The 22,624-nt window shown below is 41.8% G+C and overlaps 2 protein-coding genes across 3 annotated transcripts in view; one reads left to right on the forward strand and one right to left on the reverse strand.

Moving 5' to 3' along the window:
- rnf13 (ring finger protein 13) overlaps positions 1-9,062 on the forward strand; it is a 39,131-nt gene extending 30,069 nt beyond the window's left edge. Inside the window, exons 9-10 of the mRNA XM_070908570.1 lie at positions 6,949-7,029; positions 7,583-9,062. Of these exons, the coding sequence (XP_070764671.1) occupies positions 6,949-7,029; positions 7,583-7,953 (452 nt within the window). The 3' untranslated portion in view covers positions 7,954-9,062. The remainder of the gene's footprint in view (positions 1-6,948; positions 7,030-7,582) is intronic.
- Positions 9,063-11,674: 2,612 nt separating this feature from the next.
- pfn2b (profilin 2b) lies at positions 11,675-19,534 on the reverse strand. 2 transcript variants are annotated; one of them, XM_070909294.1, is made up of 3 exons: positions 19,257-19,534; positions 15,775-15,967; positions 11,675-12,598 (listed from the first exon to the last, which is right to left on the reverse strand). In XM_070909294.1, the coding sequence occupies exons 1-3, from the start codon at positions 19,383-19,385 to the stop codon at positions 12,501-12,503; spliced, it is 420 nt and encodes a 139-aa protein (XP_070765395.1). In that variant the 5' UTR covers positions 19,386-19,534; the 3' UTR covers positions 11,675-12,500. The 2 variants fall into 2 exon arrangements, with proteins under 2 accessions (XP_070765395.1, XP_070765396.1); XM_070909295.1 differs by lacking the exon at positions 11,675-12,598 and adding an exon at positions 12,755-13,006.
- Positions 19,535-22,624: the final 3,090 nt, after the last annotated feature.

Raw genomic sequence — 22,624 nt, forward strand, 5'->3', positions numbered from 1 at the left:
ACAGGGAATAAACGTCATGCATTTGACTGTTAATGTAGGGCTTCTTTGTTTAGTAAAATCATTTCCATCAGCTTTATCCTGACTCTAACCTTTGACTTCAGAGTCTGTAGAGATGCTATTTACTCCTCCACCATGCTGCTCTTTCTCACATGATTTGGCCCAGAAGAGAGATGTCATCAATGCATTACGACACATCATTCCTCCCTGGAGCTCTGCACCTTGGAGCTAATCGGATTAATATGGACTTGATTTTTCCACAAAGCCCTCCGTGGCAGATTAGAGCTCCTCTCTGTTGAGACTGGACACATGACTGATGGTTTGGAATGTAGTCTCAGCCAGGCCAGAGGCCTGACGGGGATTGAAAGTTAAGTGTATTTTGTTTAGTTTTTTTATCTTAAACTTGTTGAGCAGATGTACAGTATGGCGCTGCTTGTTTGTGAGGACAGTTTTAGAGTTCCACCTCTGGCCTCCCCCTCCATCTCGGGACAAGGGTCAGACAGGCTATAACATTGTTGTGCGATGCAAATCCTCTTTGTTTTATGGTCAAATAAGTTTCGTCTGTGTATTTAGAGGCTTTTCGTGCCGGCTGCGTTTCCTCCTGCAGCTGTATTTTGCAGACTGGAAAGCCCCTGACTACAATCAGCTGTGCAGGGGAACACCGGGAAGCTTTACAGACTATGGGTGGTGCATAATAAGTAGCCCCCTTGCAAAGCTGCTAATTGGGGTTATGAGCTGAGCTGCTCCTCCCCGCCTGGCAGTAACAGATGCACGTGCAACACACCAGCTTAAAGTAGCGTGTGCTGCTCAGATCGCTGTTTTTGTCACGTCAGGCTCTGTGGTTAATGCGCTCTGGTGGCAGTGCCCACTCTGACTCAGGGTTTCCACCAGGCGCTGCTACAGTCGACCTTGGGCGCTACAGGGAGTTCAAATGTCCAGGAAACGGCCTCCGTGGCGGCGTCTGCGCTCCTGTTAGCTGAGTCAGAGCGTTTGGCGACACAGGGAGGGGACACCAAATCTCTACCTAATCACCTTTTAAGCCCTGCACTCTGGAGCAATGTTAGCTTGGCAAGGAACTGAGTGCCCTGGTTTGAGCATGGGAGGGCCGTAACGGGAGGGCCTGAGAGCAGTGGGACAGTGCCTCTGTTGTCTAATGGGGTTCATTGTTAGTCAGTGTTTACTCCAGGTGACAGTAAGACCTATAAAAACAGAAATAGCTTCTTTGAACATTTTTTTATCAATGTAGTGTCATAGAAATGAAATCAGTAATGGCTCAAGGGTAAGTCATCGAAGTCTGTTTACAGGTGTTGGGGAGTTCTACTATGTAATGCCTTGCAAAAGAGTCTGATAAATGATTTGGGTCTGAAGACAACAACAAATATAAAAATGAAGAAAATTTGGGGGTGTGGAGTGAGAAAGAAGTGAGATTGCCAGATGTCTGTAGGCTGCTCCACATCTCTGCTTGAAACTAGTGGCTCGAGGCTACGTTAGCCGCTGCTAGGATAATACACCCAAATAAAATCTGCTTGTGCTACATCAATTTAGATTTGCTTTTTTTAAACTGTCCATTATGAGTCCGACTGTTATAGGAGTGCAATGTGTAATCAGTGGAGTACTCTTTTAAGATAATTTGGCAACATCTTCCCCTGCTCTATGAAATATGGACTGGCGTGGCCTTCACAGGCTCACTGTACATCTGTATACACAGAAACAATGATGAGCTAGAATCACAAAGCTGCTGTTACAGTAGCTCATCACACCACCAGTGGTCTTTGTTTACAGCATGCTGATCGTGTTGTTTTTTCGAGCCCCATGTTGTGACACATGAGGAATGTTTAGCTGCAGCATTTCATTGGGACAGCTCAGTGCCACACAAGTCACTGTGATGCTCGAGACTCGCTGCTGAAGTTTTTTGGGCAGCGTGCCTGAACTTGGGGTTCAGAGCGCTTGTGTGTGTGTGTGTGTGTGTGTGTGTGTGTGTGTGTGTGTGTGTGTGTGTGTGTGTGTGTGTGTGTGTGTGTGTGTGTGTGTGTGTGTGCAGCACAGAGTGGGAAGGATGCCTAATGGTGCCCTTGGCCTCCGCTGTAACAGATAATGCTGAGCTTGGACTCTGGGGGCTTTGAGCAGATGCAGCCCCAGTGAACGGGATCGCTGTGATGCTGTGTTAGTGTTGCTTTTAAAGCTGCAATCCGTAATTTTCCACAGAAAAGATCAGAGTATGCAGTGTTTTTTCTCTTTACTTGTTTTTTCTTCAGGATTCCTTCATGTTTGCATGTTAAAGCCATAATGCAAATGTCTGAAGCTGCTATAACGTGTTACTGTTTCATTTCAAATATATTTAGGCTTACTAGGAAGGATGTTTTTGGTCATGTTTTCTTCTCTTGGCTGATCGATACTTGCTTGTCCCTCCTCAGCTCTGCCGTCATTGTCCAAAATGGCAGCAGTCAGTACACCCAAATCCAGGCATCATCATGTGTTTTTCATTAATCCATTGTTCTTTATTATGGTTGTCATGTTCTTAGATTTATGGTTTGCAGTCTACGGTTGTGATGCCTCTGTGCTGCATTAGTGTGACTCAGAGTCCAGGAGAGTTTATAAATGCAACATGGTGTGATGTCTTTTCTGGGTAAGCGAAGTCATTTCAGGAAGATGTTAGCCAGCTGATCAGCCACAGCCTCGGCTGCTGCTGTGCTGGCAGGATGCCTTTCTGCCGATGAGTCAATATGCCCACCATCTACCTTCTTTGGTCTGGCTACATCAGACATCTATTAACTCTGCAAACACTTCACTTTTATTGAGTTGTTTTTTCACATCCTTTTCACACATTTCTTGCTGTTGTTGCTGTTGCTGAGCACGTTTTTAATTTACACCTTTTAATATTTGCAGGTTATATTTTATTATTGTTGCAGCCACCTGACAGTCCCTGTATAGATTTGGGGCAGAGGTGGCGATGGTAAGCATTGGATAATGTCAGACTTGCATGTGTGCATACGGGAGTGTGCAGGCTGAAATGAATAGCAACTAACACAAAGGCAGTCTGTATGGATGGTTCACAATGCCTTAATGAAAACCACGGTACCCGTGTAATCGGCACACAATGCCAGTCTGAGCTGCAGCATTCAACATAAGATCTGTGTCAATGTACAGGATTATGTAATACCAGCTGCCACGCCTGTCAGCGTACAGCTCCGCTCTGCCATTAACTTGACTTACGCTCTGGTTTTATTGCAGAGCCTTGCGTCATCCCCACTTAGGCTGTACGCCTGACGTTTGACAGGGAGTTTTGGCCCTTCGGGTGGCGAGTTTCGCCAGCAGCCGGCGTCGAGCAGACGTTGTGAAAACACACACATACCCGGTGAACTCCAAACTGGCTGAGGAAACGAGAGGGGTTTGTTTTTGACCCTTCGTTTAGACTGAGAGAGGCTGGACTCTCCCTCTGACCCTTGACCTCCAGTCTGATCCCTCCCTGCGTATTATGAGTCACTGCACCCCTCCCCTCGGCTGTCCGCTTCCAAACCATAGGCGGGGAGCTGAGCACACACACACACACACACACACTGAACAGAGCAGCTGCAGTGTCTCAGCCGTCGGTGTGTGAGGCATGTTGATGTCAGTACAGAGGAGCCCTCTCTGTCTCTTAGTTCACTGGTCTCAGTGCCAGTTCCCCTTGTCTGGTGGCTCAAGCAGTGTCGAACTGTGCAGCATTTTTTCTCTTTTTACTCAGTTTTTCTGTCACCCTCTCTCTCATTCGTCCCGCCTGCTCTCGCTTTGCTACGCACATTCACTGCTCATCTGAAGTTCAGTAGGACAGCATGGTTCCTCTGAGAGCCAGGAGTGCTGGCAGGCTGGCTGATTAATGAAAAATCGAGGAGAGAAGAGCTGCACTGGCTCGCAAGTCCTTTTAAGATGTGCTACTGGCCCCAAAACGTAAATGTAAGGGATTCCCATCATCTGAAAAGTGTACACATTGCCTAGAAGTTTTCAATTGGCCTTGGAAAATATATTTTACCACCCAACTTCAAAGCTGACTCAACCCAAAACACAAAAAAGCTCACATATATTAAGAGTCAATAGGAGAAGAGTAACAGTCTACATCAGGCCTCTACTGTACTATCACCTCTGCAAACACTTTGGAAGAAATGGTTTTATTGAGTTTCACTTATCTCTTGCTGCTGCTGAGCATGTGTTTAATCTATACATGTTTTTAATATTTGCTTTATTCTCTCTAAAATTGATATTTTATAATCATTGCAAATAACCTGGCAGTTCTTGTAAGAAAATATGTTTGTTTTTGTTTTTTTAACTCATGTTGCTCTTGACACATGACACATGCACTTGAGACTCATGAAAGTGAATGTCAGCCGACATGTGCAGGTCACAGTAATGACATTACTTAAGCTGATCCCCGCCAGGAGCTTCTAGAAATGAGAAGTGGGTAATGTCTCTTTGATCAGCAGGAGTTTGGTGACGAGGGATGACCGGACCAGACTGTGAATTATGTTTTGCTGCACGACACTGCGCTGCATGTTTCTCACCGGACACTGGAGTCCTGGACTTGTTTGAGTCATCCTTTAAGCTTTGCAATCAACAGGGCACTTCTGTTAGTTTTAAATAACATCGTAGTGACCCCACTGAAAGTTATCAGACACACTGTTGGGCAGGTTCAGTGAAAGTACACATATCTTGGTGACGTTGGTGCAGAGGATTGACTGCTTGCATAGTGTTCGAGTACAGACTGACTAAACAACAGGACCTACAATAAGATGTACGACACTATACAATTTCCCCCCGGGGATCAATAAAGTATTTCTGATTCTGATTCTGATTCTGATACAGCCTACATGGACAGATTACATGAAATACCAGTGCCATTTAAAAAACATTATATAACATGTTTAGAAATAACTGTAGAAAAACGTATTATTCACCAAAGTAAGGCAAGAGGAAGTTAAAGGATAATTCAGTCTTATTACAACTCTGGTCCTTTTTTGTAGCTTTGGCTGTGATTTCCATCCGTGATGAAAACATTGTGCCACCTCTACGACAAAGTCCAATTCCACAAAAAAACAAGCTGTCAGACAATCAACCAGATTGTAAACAAACCAGCAGTTTAGCGAGATTATCTAAACCACTTTATTTGAAGTTAAAACTGTAAGTTAGGGTTAGTGTCTTTAAAATCCGACCCAACTGAAGTTGATTGGCACTGCCAACATTGAGACCTGAACCCAACCGGAGATCCAAGACTATATTTTACTGGCCAGGCGTTAGCTCGCCAGGCTAATGTAACGCATTTGCTGCTCTCTCTCTTGAGCTCTTCCCGTTGGGCGTTGGGTATCTCCTTTCAACACGTGACACAAATGGACACAAGTGATTTACACAGTGAGAGAAAGAGAGAAGTTTCCTAATAAATTACATTTGAAACCAAATGTCCTAGACCCAGGGAGCTGCAAGCACACTCAGTCATTGAACTGTGAAGTTGGTCAGTAAATTGTGATGGCTGTTTACAACACAGCACGGGCAGATTACCTTCTGCTAACCTGCAGGTTTGTTTAAAACCTGTCTGATCATCTGACCGCTCATGTTTCTTGCTCCCTTTATTTTTTAATGATGTCACTGTAGATCTCATCCATTTATTACCTTGAGTAATGGCCCAAACTACGGGCGTATCCAAGTTGTAAAAAAAAAACATGATTATCCTTTAAGGTGTTGTAATGGCATCTGTTTTGCAACATTTCGAACCATTCATTAAGAGCAGCCTTTCAGCTCAGAAAGCCACTGAACCTTTTCTCTCTGCTTCACTCAGAATAGCTCAGTCAGTGCCACAGTTCAGCATTTCCTGAGTATATATTGGATCCAAGCCTGCACAAACGTCCTCCCTCAACTCGACTGTCCAGCTCCGGCCTGGGAGGGTGAGAAAGGGAGGAAAAGATGGAGGCTGCTCTGGACGAATGTCAAAAAGTGTTGGGCAAAAAAAAGAAAAAAAGATGGGGATGAACGTGAGGGAGATGTTTGGGAGAGGAAAAAACTGAAGTGTGTGAAGAGGAAGAGGGAGCAGAGTTGAAAACGTCTGCTTGAGTTGAAGTTGCTGACGCTCAGAGAGAAAAGGAAGAGGAGGGGGGTGGGGGGGTGAGGGCCTGGTCGATGTGACTCCCCATCCTTATACGGTCACATGCAGCCCTGGCACGGACACAGAGAGCCCAGTCGGGGGAAAACATGCACATTTAGAGCTTACATAAACACACCGGCCCACAGCCCTCTTCCCTCCCTCCTTCCAGCCCGGGCAGGGAAGAGGAAGGGAAGGAAAAGGAGAGGAACGCTGTGGAATTTGAAAGGGAGTGCGTTGATAAATTCCTGAGCTTTTAGCGCACACAGAGAGACTTTGCACCTCCTGTAACGTCAGGAAATGCAGCGCTGGCGGTTTAGCAGTGCTTCTCCTGGCAGGCTGAGGATTGCATGTTTGGAAAAGTGAAATTTAAGGAAATTACACTCGTGAGGCAGCTGGACTTCCTAATTTCCACGTCATGGACCCACCTGACGTCAACAGGAAAACAACCAATGAATCTTCTGTGCACTCATAATAACCTGGACACTCGCTCGCACCCCATTTCCCAAAGTCATTTGTCTTCTCACTTCTACCTACACAGCACAGTGTGATACAATCCAACATGGGGGGACGCAAATCAATATATATATACTAATTGGAATTAATCAATGGAATTAGTCAATGTTGGAATAAATGTTACTTTACTACTCCGAATTCCTTCCAGCTGTGAGTATGAATTTATAGCTGTGATGAGGCTGCTATGTCTGACCGTACAGGTATATGACAATAATGCACTTCCACTGGCCACTAAGAAATAAGCATTATCTATGTTCCGTAAAGCTCTTTCTTACAAATGCCTTCAGTTAAAAGCACTCAGAAGATGAATATGTCCTCTCTTTTTGACCCAGGGGACAACTATGACGTATGCGCCATCTGCCTGGACGAATACGAAGAAGGTGACAAACTCAGAGTCCTGCCATGTTCTCACGGTGAGTCTCAACACTTCTGCTGTACATCAACCTTTCTCAGGCTTCTCGTGACACCCAAAGACCGAGTGCTGACACAGGACAAGTGATGAAATTATCCAAAAAGATTCAAAACCTTTTCCCCTCACGCCTCCTCATTCTCTGTATTCCTTATACGTGGACATTTTAAATCTTCCACTAAGTAGATGACAAAAATGTCTAATAATACCCTGTTCTCGTCTCTTAACCTTTACTCTGTTAGTTACATCTAGAGATATCTAGGGAAACGCCAACATGATGTATACATCAACATGTTTTTCACTGTGACCTGCAATATTACTCATAACTCATTAATGTGTTTTTAATAGTTTTGGTTTACAGTGGAGGTCTATGGCACTGTCAGGCTTTGCCAACTTTGGCAATACTTGTTTGTACGATCAAGTTATTGTTGATTTTGGTGTTTTCGTGGGATTTGAAGAGAAATGTAATATATGGCTGGACTTATCCTTCAAGTACAAGTAAACGACACGGGGTCTTTAGGGGTCTGTATTTAAATGCATGTTTTTGTTGTCTTCAGCCTACCACAGTAAGTGCGTGGACCCTTGGCTGACCAAAACTAAGAAGACGTGTCCGGTGTGCAAGCAGAAAGTGGTTCCCTCGCAGGGCGACTCCGACTCTGACTCAGAGGAGGGGGAGAGCGGCCCTGACGAGAACGAGGAGGTGTCGGAGAGCACCCCGCTGCTGCGCTCGCTGGCCTCCACCAGCGCCCACTCCTTCGGCACCATGTCGGGAGCGTCGCGCTCAGAGCACGACCAGGAGTCCTCCGAGTACGAGGACGACGACCTGGACAGCAGCGACAGCGAGGAAGAGGTCACCGTGGAGACTGTGGTGGTGCAGATGCAGCAGCCCTGTTCTGGAGGCCACGAGCACGACCTGCCCCGAGCTTGACCGATAGCTGGCTGGCCTGATTGGTCGCTAAAACCCGCCCTCTCCCCAACCTCACAGCTGCAGAGACTTTCGTTGGGGGTCACGAGCCAGATTCATCATCCGAGTTCTTCTGTCACCGCTTACAAGACATTGTAATGTATCCTCCCTACAAGTTCAAATACAAATCTTAAGTTTTATTTTTAACATGATTATGGATAAAGTGCTGATTTCCAGGTGTGTGACAGGAAGTCAGTTAGCATGTCTTAAATGGCTGCTCGGCAGATTTGACAGGACTGATGTACAGTAGACTGTTATACTGTACTCTAGTCATGAAAAGATGATACAGAGACGAGTGGAAAAGTCCAGACACACAAGATCACACTTGACACAAAAGTTCAGTAAAAGTACTGTGTATATAAAAAGTATAGATCACAATAAGTTTGATTATCTCCAGTCCTACATGTTTTAGATGATGGGGGAGTTTCATTATTGTACATACATGTTCATGCTACTCTGACACTCCTTGAAACGCTATGCAGCATCCTTTTTGTAAAATTAAACTAACATTCAGCAAGTATAGAAACATTTAAAGCCACAGAAAATATGGTTTTGCCAATTTATTTCTAGCCTGATGTTATGAAGGAGCTTAGGTGCTCCTGTTTGTGTTTTGTGCCACGGTTTATCTGTTACAACGATTCACACTGAGAGAAACTGAAGCCAAACCAGTTTGAGAAGCACATGAAGAATGTGCTCTCCATGCGACGCCACATTATGTTGTGGGTTTACGCTGGTTGGAAGTGTGGAGAGACACTTGAGTGAAAACTATGTCCACGCTGCCTGTGGGGGAACTTCTTTTGGCTGCTCCAGACCTATCACTTCATTTAACACGAGCAGTTATTGGTTGATGGGCCTTGTAATACACGTCTGACTGACCTTATCTCATTTTAATACGGTTTATAGGAAGTACGCTTACGTTTTTTTGTTTTCATAACATGGCTTGTTTTTTTGTTCATGAAACCTGTTGTTGCCTTTTTCAGTTTATATATTTTGTCTTGTTAGTGTTTTCCTGCTCATGTGTGTCATGTATGTACTCAATCTGAATTCACTTCAATAAAATGAAAATGACACTTGACAAAGCAACTTTTCAGGGTCAGTAATTTACTTTAAGGTTTTCTACTGAAAACATGACGTAATACAGCCAACAATCCCACGTCCATCCTACGACTTGCATCCCAATTTGTCTGCTTCAGAGAGGCCTGTTTTCTGTACATTCTCATGACTGCATCCAATTTTTGTTAACATGTACAGCTGCAGTGTGTTCATCTGGGGTATTAATAAGAAAACATGCAGGCTCCAGTGAACTTGTTCAGTGTATTGACCTGATTATTCTGGTACAAATCAGCCTGCGTTAGTCTGACATGGCTCATTAGCAAGTGGAAATGATGGGACCTCTATAATCTTGTCAAATATCTAATTTCTCAGTTGAAGATGCAATTTTAGCTCTATACACAAGATGAGGATTTTCCAGGGTTTCCTCAGGGTTTAAAGAGTAGACCATGAACCCCAAACTCCCTGGTTGATGTCTGGCTGTGGACCTTTGTTGCATGTCATTAACCATCTCTCAATTCCCTGCTGGCTATATAATAAAAGGCATAAAATGCCCTGTGAGTTAAAAATAAAGATGGGGTTTTCCCTGCCGCAAATGTGCCTCCAACTTAAGTGAAAACACCACCAGTTCACAAAACAGCCTCATCTCGAGGTGCATTTAGTAGCTGTTCTGGAGCTTTCAATCATATCACATGATCTTAATAAGCAGTTTGCCCAGTTATCATGGAAATGTAGATGTTCAAAATACCATTTTTTCTGACAACTTTAAGAAAGTCCGTTCACGTTGAGTTTCAAATGTGATATTATCAAAAGCTTCAGAGCTGCTACTAAATGGACCTTGGGGTGACATTGTTTGATCAATGGTTGTTTAAGGTCAAGAATGATCTTTGAAACAAACATACAAAAAGTCTTCCATCAGAATTTGAACAAACACTGCAAGTGAACAACTGTGCATACAGCTGTGGATGGAGCCACAGCAGCGTCCACTTTAATGACGCAAATCACCTATAAGCTATGAAGCGAACGAAATGTAACTTTGGGAATGATTAAGTTTTTGCCCTGAGGTCTGTCTCGCGAAGTAGGATTACTGAACGGGCTGAAAAACTGCACTGCTTTTTTTATTTTAGTCCAGAATTCAGATGCTGCCAGGTTTTACTCTGCAAAGTCACGCCAACAATTTAAGTAATCCGAGAGAGACTCCCGTCCAGTAACTGATGCAGCTTAAATTTCTGTAATTTGACATTTTGTCTTTAATTTGAAATGAGGCCTAAACCCACTTCATAAGACCTGCTGTTTGCCTTTTGGACAGGGCCAGGCAAGCTGCCCTCCTCCCCTTGTCAGTCTTTGTGCTAAGCCAATCAGATGCTGGTTGTAGGTTCATGTTTAAAAGACAGACAAGAGTGTGGCATCGATCTTGTCATCGGACTCTTACCAAGACAGCAAATAAGCACATTTCCCAGGATATTGAACTATTCCTTTAAAGAGGCAGTGATTCGTGTGGAAAAAAGAACAGCAGCAGACATTTATCTGGTTGGAATAAATTTATTTGATCTGTCTGTAAACAAGGTGATAAATCAATTTATGGCATTTCTTGGTTTTATGCATATGAAATCAGATGCATTAAAGAGACTGTATCCCAGATGTAAGAAAAAAAGTGGTGAGCAAAAGGAAATGAACATAAATCAGCAAACAGGACTTGAAACAGGTTGTTGTTTTTTTTGTTTTTTTTTTATGAGTACACATATCCCACAAGGCCTAAACAGTGGAGCTGAAGCTAAAAAAAAAAGAAAAAAAGAAAGAAAAAGTGCCAATGAAATGACTTCTTAGTGGACAGTGGGTAAAATCCATCTTACAAACAGCAACAGATCTCTCTATTATGGCACAGGATACACAGGTTCTGCAGTTTCGACAAGACAACCATAAGCGTCTTTCTTCCAACCAATCCCATCTCCCATTGAGTGTCATTTCTACTTTTGAAAGTGTTTTTTTCTTCAGTTGGACGTTACAGTTAGCAGTACTGAGCATGGACAGACCGTGTGATACCCCAGAGCTCAGCTGACTATAGAGTAGAAGGCAATTTATTCCACAGTTTTGTAGTTGTCAACACAGCATGGGTTTGTACAAATGCAGTCGTTTGTTTTCTAAACAAAAAAAACAAAACAATGAAATGAGAATTTTCTTGCAATACTCCCACCCTTACCTCCCCTGTAGCTTCATATTTTTTATAACCATGGTAAGTATTACTGTCTGGTTATGGTTTCCTTCATCAGAAAAAAGGTTAGCAGTCATCCTTCACATGATTTAGAGAATTGTATAAACACCCGAGCTTCGACTAAACTTGGTCCTATAAAAAGGAAGAAAAAAAAATCATCGAACTGGACACACTCCAGATGGTTATATGCTGGGATATCTACTGTCCAAAAATGGCAGCCTTTCAAAAAAACAAAATAAAAAAAGAAAAGAAAATATATTACAGGAGCTGGCAAACAAAAACAGTATTAAGTGCCTGAGCCATTGTTACTGTGGAATGTCCATGGGTTGTCGTGTCGTCAGGGAGGTTGTGATGACGGGAGGAGAAGACACCATCGCTTGCAAATCCGGCTCATGATCGTCAACTAAGCTGATCCGGACAACCCCCCCCCCCCCCCCCCCCCCCACACACACACACACACGCACGCTACCACCCCCTCCCCTTTTTATGAAATGTAGTCAGGACCGAGCAGTGAATCAGAGGAGCTGGGGACTGGTTGGGTGGTGTTTATTGTTTGATGAAGATGAGTCTCTTGTGAGGTTTGTAGTATCGCCTGCTTTGAGCAAACTGGATGGGGGGGGGCTGAAAACTTTGGCAGGAGTGAGTGAGTGTGTGTGTGAGTGTGTGTGTGTGTGTGTGTGTGTGTGTGGGGGGGGGGGGTGAGAGGGAAACAACAGCGGACCGAGATATGCACACAGTCTGCCCTCCTGGATGTCATGGGGGAAATAAAAAGAGGAAGACATGACGAGCTTCTTTACCGCTCAAGTGCTCCACCAAAAGGCATCGGCTGCTTGGGAAGGGAGTGTGTATGATCGGGTTTGGGTGAAATTGAGTAATGGGCACCATGACAGAGAAAAGAAAGAAATATCTACTTCAAATTGACGCTATAGCTTTCATTGTCTGAGTGTTTGGCCAGAATGTTTTGCTGGTCTTGGTTAAGTACAGATTTGTCATGACATCCTGTTAGCAACATGCTCATCTTTGCTATGGATCAACTTAATAGTGTGTAAGGGGGTAAGAGTACACAGCGCAAGTGTGTTGAGGGAAGAGGACGGGTTAGGGGAAGATGACAACAAAATATGGGATAACAAATGGGGAGGAGAGAAGGCAGAAAAAGAAAAAGAAAGTAACTACCAACTAGGACTGGAAGTAGAGTGAAATGCAACAGGGTGGTAAGGGTGAGCTGCTAGGTGGCTGGGTACAGGCTGCTTTAGTATCCGGACTTCCTCAGGTACTCAGCCATCTGAAATGCTTTCTTGTTGAGCTGTCCTCCATGGACACCTTCCTTCCCCATGACAAAAACCAATGCTGGAGTACACAAAGGAAAAAAAACAACAAAATAAATGAACAGACATGGTGATAGCAGGGCTGGAAAAGAAAATACTTTTATTGCCACCTTGCTAAATGTGGGGCTATATTGTTGAGGACAAAGCCTGAACCCTGCACTTGTTAATGCTCCTGGGATTTTGTTTAATGGGACTGTTTGGGCAGGAAACATGGACTTGACAGTAATTTGTTTTTTTGGTCTGTTTTGTGTTTTTTTTTGTTTTTTTTACCTTTTCATTTGGTTTTTTTCTCTCTCCCTAAACTACGCCATATGAGCTACATCAAAACTAAACTAAAACCCTGAATCCCTCAAGTATTTTGCCATTGAGTATGCCTTCTTATTCAATCCGCCTCCATGGACCCCTTCTTTGCCCATTACCAAGACCAAGACTGAAAGAAAAGAGACAGAGAAGGGACATTTAGAGAAGGTGCGGAGATCACACAAGTGAAAAGAGAAGAGCACAGAGCCAAAAGCAGCAGGCAGACGAGACGACTACAGAGGAGGACAATGGCACAAAAAAATTCAGCGGCGCTTTGGTCTGAAGGCTGTATAAAGCCTAAACATTCATTTTCTTATCAGTGCTGCTGGTGGTGAAACAAGACATCACACATTACAATTAGGAAGACAGAGCGTGAGTACAGTAGGAGAATAAATGTAAAGGATGCATGCGAAGCCGTTTGCCTGGTTTCTTGGACATCACAAGTGTACAGACTCAGAGGCTCAGATTTGTATTTTATGAGTTGACTCCACTTTTAATATCTACCGACTTCCACTAAGAGTGAAAGCAAAGTTTGATATTCTATGAACCATTGATGAAAAGGAGCTAATTTTCCACATTGGTGTGCTCTGGCCTCACAGTAAGGATTACTGCTGGACTGGAGCCAAACTAAGTCACAATTTGAAGATCAAGTCTTAAAAAAAAAAAGGGTCAGGTTTCGATAGTTAACATTGCATCCTAGTTCATTTGAAAGATGCCAGAATCAAATTCACTGCTTTTAGTTGAAAGTGACTAAAAGCAATCGTGCACTGAGTGCACTATTGTATAAATATATTCTTCCCTTTAGTAAATATAATATTTTACACTAGAGCTGGGCAATATACTGATTTAATATCTTTACTTAAAATCTGTTATGAGAAATGTTTTAACTTTAACATAATAAATGCCTCTAATTGTTTGATCAAATCTACAGTAATCACTTCCAAAAGCACAAATAGCAATGACAAGCATATAATCACCATATATCTGTACTGATGTATTTGGTCTGACAATAAGCCACAAACAAAATGTGCATCCTGGGTAGGAGGTAAATTTAAGTTTACTCCAATCCAAAATGCCTGCAAAATCAGTTTCTTTCTTTCATTATCATCATCAGCCAGATATTGTATGTGGAGCTACACAACAAGTAGTTTGGTCTCCCTGTCTGTACTACTATCTGAATTTACTGCACACCACTTGAAAATACTAGTCTTCGTTTCATCTGTAATCTATATACACCATGCCAGCAGCAAAGAATAGGAAAGTGAAGAGTCTACTGAATACTAACAACCTTGACTAATGCAGCATACATGCAGATACAGGAGCATGCTTGTGGTACCTCTCCTCAATACATGTAAGAGCCCTGAAGTGCCTGAAGACGCATTTTACCAGGAGCACAGTGGAAGCATGTGAGCAGCGGAACAGATTCATACTTTTCAGGGTAGGGGTGTGTTAACCAGGAAGGAGAAGATGCATGCAGTTGAGGAAGTTTTGTTTTAGGAAATCCTGGCTCAAAGAGTGAGCCCAGTGTCTGGACAATAGGAACCAGTTATAGTCTCACCTGTAAGTTTTAGTGGTGTCGGGGGGGGCGGACAGGGCATCGGGGCCCATACAGGCAACATGAAAGCTGGCACAACTCTCAGGCAAGTCCCTAACACGGAATTAACTTCAGTTTCCTAAATTGGTACCAATTTTTATATGATAGAGAATTCATCATTGCTAATGTTAAGAGCTGTCACCTCCAACATGTCACATTTTACTATTTTGACAGCAAAGTGTATTCAAAGCTATTCATCGAAGAACTCTGTAGGTATCTATGATTTGAATTCTCAGGAGGATTTCACAATTTATCCATCAAAGTAGAATATCCATATAAACATGGAATACCCATTAATTATGTCATTTTACACATTTGCTTTAAGCATGTTTAAAATTTAAAAAAAAGAAAAAATCAGCCTTCAAACAGAAATCTGTGAGTGAGTCGTGACGTCTGTGGTGAAGTGCTTCAGCTATGCAGAGCACAAACCACGTGCCAGCTTTGTTGTTCTCGTTGACAAGCATCCTGCTTGTAGAAGTTAAAGTTAACTGATATATCTTCAATTTGACTTAACTTATTGCAGTTTCACTTTAGGGCTTAACACTACTAATATAGATTTAACTACTTTAATTATGCAAAACCATGTCCACAAAATAAGATCATATAATTATATTTATAATGTTTTAGCATAGATCTTGTAATAAAATGGAAGTTAAGTGAATCTTAGAATATCAAAAAAAAATGACAAGCTAAATTGAAAAATCTTAAGTAATAGAATTGAATAGAATCAGAAGGGCAATAAATGTGTCAGCAGCAAGTAAACATAAAATCTCTCAAGACAAGATATACAAGATAGATACCAAAGAGGGGAAACTGCAATAAACATGGAATCATTATTTAGGATTGTGATTTGTTAGTGTAAGACATCTAGTGTCACCAATGGTAACAAAACGCAAAACATCCAAGTGAAATTAAACTGCAATACAGCTATAAGTGACAAAACTATTGGCATGGAAGATAGGAATTTCCCTTAAATTCCCCTTTAGCCTGACCTTATGAGCCTCTTGATATGAACTTGCCCTTTAGCTCTAAAACAAACTGTATCACTACAGATTACATTTAGCTGAGATGCACTACTAATCTAATCAAATGACATTCAGTGGTAACATCCTGTGATTCACAGACTTGTAACACCTGTGTATGTCATATATTGAGGAAAGGTGCAGTCAAAATCTATCCCACATGCATGGAAAACACAGAAGTTGTAAATGTAGCTACACTAAAGGCACTATATCAAAGCAGGCTACGGTGTGCCTGTAGCACTACTAAAATGTATGTACAACAACGCTGAACATGGGGCTCACCTTTGCCGGCTCTGCCTACAGAAACGTTGTATGTTGGCTCTCCTCCTTGACTCTTTGTCCGGATGTCCATTGTCCAGTCGCTGTCAATTTGGAGGCTGTCTCTGATTACGGAGCACTTTTTATTGCCTAAGGTCAGCCCACTGGTGAAGAATCCCTCCCGGTCCTTTCCTATTAACACATCGATTTCTTCAGGCTAGAGGGGAACACAAATATCAAGAAGTCAGGTGCATGTACATCACTGCCAATCTTATTTAAGTGCTAGATGTCAATTAATTGAGGGAGAGTCTTTTCTGTTTTTCCTTAATGATGATTTGTGGGTCTTTTTCCATTGCTCGCGCTGCAATAAAAGTGTACATTTTACATTATTAATCATGAAATATTTGGTCAGAATATATCTTATGTTGCTGAGAACTACTATTCATGCTTCTGTAGCTTTTGAACACTGATAATTTAAAAGTACTCATAAATACTATTTTACTTTTAGTTAACTATTAAAAACTAAATGACAGTGTGAAAAATGGACACTCAGTTGTACTGACAGGTAAACAGAGCCAGTTCCCTTATTCAATCTCACAATAGACATCACCGCACGACACTCCTACACATGGCACAGAGCAACTGCAGCTCTCCAGTGTGGCTTTTCAAGACACATGAGGTTGCATACTGTCTGAAGGTTTTATAAACCAAGCAGCTGTTTAGACATGCATTTCCATGTATATGTTGGATTCAAATTCAGAAGATATGAGCACCATGTATGTAATATGATGTTGAATTGTGGATGGCTTTGGGGTGCAAGTCTACAAATATATTTTAGGAAATATTGTGCTCCTTTATCTGAAAAGTGCTATGACTGGAGATCTCCTTAGGTTTCAGAGGATTTCACTGAATTCATACACCCTAACAGAATAAATATGGAATATAGTGTTGCTCCAGCCTTTAGTGACAGGAATATAATTTGCAGGCCTTTCAACCATTCACTCCTCATACAAGTCACATATAAATGTGGTAATCTAGGACTTACAGCATGTTATACAGCTGCACCTGTTTATGACATTCTACATTAGTACAGCAGCTAAATTTAAAATATATGGGGGGGGTTCTCATTTCCATAATCACACAAATATCATCCAAGAAAGGGGATAATTTTAGTAAAACAGGATATTTGAGTACAAAAAGCAGCAGGAGGACTGCTTCCGTAACTGGCCAATACGGTAAGTACATGTATAATGAATTTCAATTAAGACACAGGGCTGTACTGTTCATGATTAAGGATTGTGGTTATTCTTCAATATCTTACAATGCTGGTTAATACATAAAAATGTTCTCGGTTTCTTAGTTTGATACATTGCCTTTGTCATTTACCAATATAATCCAAACTTCTAAAATGCATCACTATTTAATGTTGTCTTAACAAAGACTGCCATGTGTCACTTAACCTAAATAGATACATGAAATGAAAAAAGGATTAACAGTCTCAAAAAGGTAACAGTCTGACCAAGAGTTTGTTGCAAACATTAAGAAATTTGATTTTTTTTTTTTTTTTTTTTTTATTCTGTGCCAAGTTGGGCAGGACAGTGGATGGTACTCGAGTATTGAGAAGGATCTCCAAAAGTGCATGGTCTGTTTAAACACACAGCTGACTCCATTATACTATCAATGGCAAGTCTTGAAATCTCAAGAGGCCCACTACAGCTGGCAAAAACTTTATGCTGAAAAAATCTATTAAAAAAAAAGGTCGGACAACTACTAATATTCAACTTGTTGTGACCTCTTCTGCTTACATGTACAAAAATGTATTTTACCGCACTGTCGTTATTACAACATGTTTACACCGGGTTCATTCTTTGAACCCATCTGCAGAACAAAAGGCGTCGCCCCTCAACTCAAGAAATGCACAGTCATGGCACACATGAAGCCCTTCAGAGAAAAAAAAAACTGGAAACTCAAAGGATTTCTACTGGCTTAGACAACATTAGCATGGCGGCTAGCTACATGTTGGGGCCCTGTTAGCGAATTAATTACATTCACCGTCTTTCCCCATTGGGAATCCAATGCTCCGCATGAAACTTGCACCACTGGTTTCACATATTCTAGGTTAGCATTCTGCACTCCTACAGCAGATTTTATTTAGCAAATTTAATCACCGGGTCTAGTGGAAAACAGACTGGCTAACGCTGGTAAGCAGGCAATTAGCTTCGTCACACGACATTAACACACTATAGAGTACATTTATTATACAATTTTCGTCTTCAAAAGGATAACGTTACCCTGCCCCAGTGGCTCGAGTGGACACTCCCAAGTAACAGCGGCACACTCGTTCATAGTTCACTTGTCTGTAGCATGGGTTAACATTTCATAGCCAACCGGCTCGTCGAAATGACGAAACGTTTGTTACATTCACATTTGGACTCATTATGCACTTACCTACAGACAAATATTTAAATGATTGACTAATAATTTATTTAACAGACAAAATGGAGGCTCAAGGAAGCGCCGGAGACGATTGTTTAGCCAAGTTAGATTTACATAAATGCTGCAATCTGTTGAGGTCAACGTGTGGTAACTTAAAAACGTGAGAAATCTATAGTGCACCAATTTGGACGGCTGCTACAAACGTTAAACGAGACCAAACGTCTCGATCAGCTTCCATGAACAAAATGAATAAGAAACTGGGAGTGTATCCGCCATCTTGGAAAATAAGGGGCGGTAGCGGCGGTGTGATTCACAGAAGCCGTATAGGAAAAAACGAGAAAGACCAACGGCACGCCAGCACGTCTAGAACGTGTGTGAGCACCGCTAGCTTTGCGCTATTAGCGTTAGCTAATAATGATTTTCCAATGAGGATGACCGGCCTGATTTGAGCTAACCGCGAGCTGTTTGCTAATCAATGTTAACATTGGTCTGCTTGGCTATACTGCTGGCAGACTGTTGTCCGTCAAGGAAATTAAAACGCCTTTTTTTTTTTTTAAACACACACGACAAAATCCATGTGAAATATAAATTGTATTTGGCACTGGGTTGGAATACATACTAGAAAATGGTTATGCTTTGTCCGACTTGCTCATCTTATCTGACCGGTATCACACGCAAACACGGCTAGTTGACGCTAGCTAGCTTGTAGCGTTGCTAGGCTAGCCCTTTTAGCTCGAGTTCGCGGTACCGTGTCACTGGCTAGAGTCATCTCCTGCTGCTATGGCGGCTATTTCTAAAATAAAAAAATAATGTGAATGTTAAAGCAACCGCGTATGTTAAGTTTACTGGACAGAGATAAAAGCCCACAAAGACTGGTGGTAGGTTGAGAAGCAACGGTACATACGTGCCAATGCATCTTGTGTGTGACCACCGGATACCATGTGTACCACACAGTGCTCGCCTTATCCTCATTCAACAAGGCCTGGCTATGCAGACAAATGCACCAGCATGCAAAACGTACATTCTCCTCCCGTGTAACCCTATATATTAACACACAAGAGCTTACTAACCGTTATGTTGGCAAAGGTACCGCCGACAAACGATGCCCAGACGTATTTGGCGTCCGTGTACCCAACAATGGCCGCGTCCTGGCAGCTGCCATCAGCCATCAGGTTGTCCACGTAGCTTTGCCAGGACATGTTTGAGAAATTAGTTCTAAGATGAAAAAATACGTAGGGTCAAGTTAGGTCACAAACGTCTCTTGAGCGACGAAGAAACTGCGAGGAAGCTGTATTTATCAGTGGTTAACGGGCCTCCAGCAAGCAGAACCCCCCCGGCTCCGTCACGTCCCGGCTTTCTTCTGGTCTAGGCAACGAAGAGAAGCCGCTGCAATCGGACAGGCGCTTGGGTGTAGTCCTCACTAAATCACTCCGCCTGGGTCGTTGTTCGCCCTGCTGCCTCATTGCATGATATACTGCGCAGCGGATGAATACATTGTGGCAATAAGCAAGACAGCAAGACACCTATTTTTCTTCACTATATCTAAGATTTGTTTCAACTTGCCATTCTTGTTATTTTCTTTGATGGCCAAAGCTTTTTTGGAGGTTAAAAGAGTCAAAATGCACATTTACTCAGCTTAATATTTGCAAAGCAGAATTTAGTCATTGTTTCAGGTTTAAGCAAATTGGTGCAAGATCTTTCATTTTAAGGTATGTAAAACGGTTCTGAATACACAATTGACAGTAGTTTTTACCTTGTCATGATCACTGAAGTCACATTAGCTACCATCTCTTTTGTTAAGCATTAAATCACTGATCATTTAAAATATCTTCATGTCCCAATGCAGTTTTATCCAGTTTTTGATTTAAGATTCATCTGATAGCTAGCCCACTTGAAAATGGACTCATGGACACAATCACCAGTCTCACCCAAATCCATATTTTTTATGGTTTATGCTGGATTTTTTTCAGCGTTAATTAGGGTCATCATGCACTGAAAGGCAGGGAAACACCATGAAAAGGCCACTAGGTCATCACAGGGTAAAACACTGAGTGGCAATCACACACTCTCACTATGCTAATGAGCAATTTCGGATCTCCAATATACGTGGATTAAGTATCTTTGAATGATGGGAGATATCCTGCTGTAACATAGTTTACATTTACACAGGATAGAACCTAAACCACTATGTTATATTCCTTCAAAACAGACTCACAGACATGAGACTCTCTGAGGCAGCCATCCTTAGCATTGAGTTGAAAAGAGAAGCTATATTTCCATATATGTGTGTACGTTTACATTTTTAGCATAGCTTACACTCCAGAATGTCTTCCAGTGATTTAGCAGCAGGGATGTGTGGTAGAGTCACTGTTTTTTTTCTTCTGTGAGTTGCACACCATTTTAGGCTGGAATACATCTTCATAATCTAAAATCCTTGCGTACACTGCACCAAGTGTCTCTGAACTGGTGGATAATTGTGCAATTTGTGTGTGCCTCATTTGGGAGAGAACTGTTTTTCTGAAAATATATTTGGTGGTGTTCACACTGTTAGTTGCTAAAATTATTTAAAATCCACTACTTTATTGCCATTTCAACATAGTTTATAGGCATTTGCTTTGGTGAGATCACATAAAACGAAAACTAAACAGAAACCTCAGGACATCACAGAGAAACTACACCTGAAACAAGTGGTAAAACCTTTATCCATCAATAAATAAAACAAGTGTTTCCATTGGGGCACTATCAGCACCACAAACAAACTATGAAGTCTTGTGTTTTTGGACAAGAATAATAACGGCACATTGAGGACTTAACTGCCTCTCAGTAAGTGCTGTTGCTGGCTGCTCCAGATCTAATACATGATCATCACAACCCCCAGTGATGAGTAGTTTGAACTTGTAGAAGTGCAGCAACTTGCTCAAGAGCACCTCGGTAGGCCACATACCTGTTGATGAAAATTTGTCTGTTGTGGGATCAAACCTGTGACTTCTCCTTTACAAGACTACATCAAAACACCAGGCTACCATCTACCTCCTTTTTTCATTTCATGTATCTGTGTTTGTGTTTGCTCCATGGAAACCATTAATAAGGTGACCACATGACTTTTTATGACCTTGCTATTATGTAACTGCTGAACATGAAGACAGACAGTAAAATCTGAAGAAAAACGGATATGTTTAATAGTTTATCTCATTTATCTGAAAAGCTGCATTACTTCTCTTATTTTGGGAATTTATGACTGTGACGTTTATGCAGGAAGGTTTTTTCCTCACTTCTGAGGGCTTTGGCTCTTTTTCAGCACCATGCACCCTGGTTCCTGCTTATATAGTAGCGCAAGTTCACACCTGGGTGCTACTTCTATTGAGCAGGTGTACAAGAGCAAATACAAGTTAGGCACCTTGTTCAATGGCAAATCAACCACAGTTAAGGGGTGAATGGAAAGCATTAATCAGTGACTGTAGCTGCTCAGATAAACGTGATAAACGTGACATGCTCACAGAGAGATAATGTTGGGGAAAAAATATAACACAGAGATAACACAGAGATAATCACAACAAGCAGCAATTCACCTGTTTTCGTGCTGTCTATCTCAGCTTTTTTTTTCCTTTTGACAGATAAATGGTGTCTATACTTTTGCATTCATGGTGGAAGTTTGAGTGTATGATTTCAACGTACCGTGAACAAACCAGAGTTTTCTATGTTAAAGAGAATTGGTCAGTATAGTGCACACTCTGACTCTGACACTTGCTACTGTGGCATCCTGTCGGCATATACCATGTGCCTGCCACTGATTTACAACTTGAAGTGAATGTTTAGAATGTTTCCTTTTTTCACCTTTCCTGCCTCTACATGCAGATATTTCTAAAGTAGAAAACCTTAAGACTACAAAGAAGTAAAAATAAAGTAAAGGTTCTTGAAAGATAACAGCAATACTAATACTTTTACACAAAAGCTGCTGACAGCCAGTATTGTGTGCCTTTATTGCCTGTGACCCCATAAAACAAGGTAATGCATACTTGCGATGCCCTGTCACAAGCTGCATATGCAGAGAGGTGAATGTGTTTAAAATCATCAAGCTAAATTGTAAATCACAAGTTGCAAAAACTGAGGCATGCTTTTAAAGGATAAGGCTGGTGATATGTTTGTTATTGACAAAACATGAAAAGACTAAAACCCAAACACTGTGTTAGTCTGTCTCTCAATACCTTCAGGTCACAAATAAATTATTTCACTTTTAAAAAAGGCTAAGGACTATTTTCAGTGGCAGATTAATACACAAGGGGCTCTATTGAGTGTTTCCGGCAGCAGGACAGTGTATGTGTGATTGACTCAAAACAAACTACAGTACTATGTTTATCGTAATGAAGGAACATGTCACCCATTGTTATTAATCGTTTTAGCAGAGGGCTATGACACAGAGGAATATCAGGTGTATCAG

The sequence above is a fragment of the Enoplosus armatus genome, chromosome 7, assembly GCF_043641665.1.
Source record: "Enoplosus armatus isolate fEnoArm2 chromosome 7, fEnoArm2.hap1, whole genome shotgun sequence".
Taxonomy (NCBI): Eukaryota; Metazoa; Chordata; class Actinopteri; order Centrarchiformes; family Enoplosidae; genus Enoplosus; species Enoplosus armatus.

Bases quoted from the DNA above. Each gene is read 5' to 3' on its own strand.
- pfn2b (XM_070909294.1), bottom strand. From the start codon at position 19,385: ATGTCCTGGCAAAGCTACGTGGACAACCTGATGGCTGATGGCAGCTGC. The intron at 15,968-19,256 runs GTTAGTAAGCTC...GTTCCCCTCTAG, and splicing joins GTACCTTTGCCAACATAACG to CCTGAAGAAATCGATGTGTT. The intron at 12,599-15,774 runs GTGAGCCCCATG...TGTGTACTCCAG, and splicing joins TGTAGGCAGAGCCGGCAAAG to CATTGGTTTTTGTCATGGGG.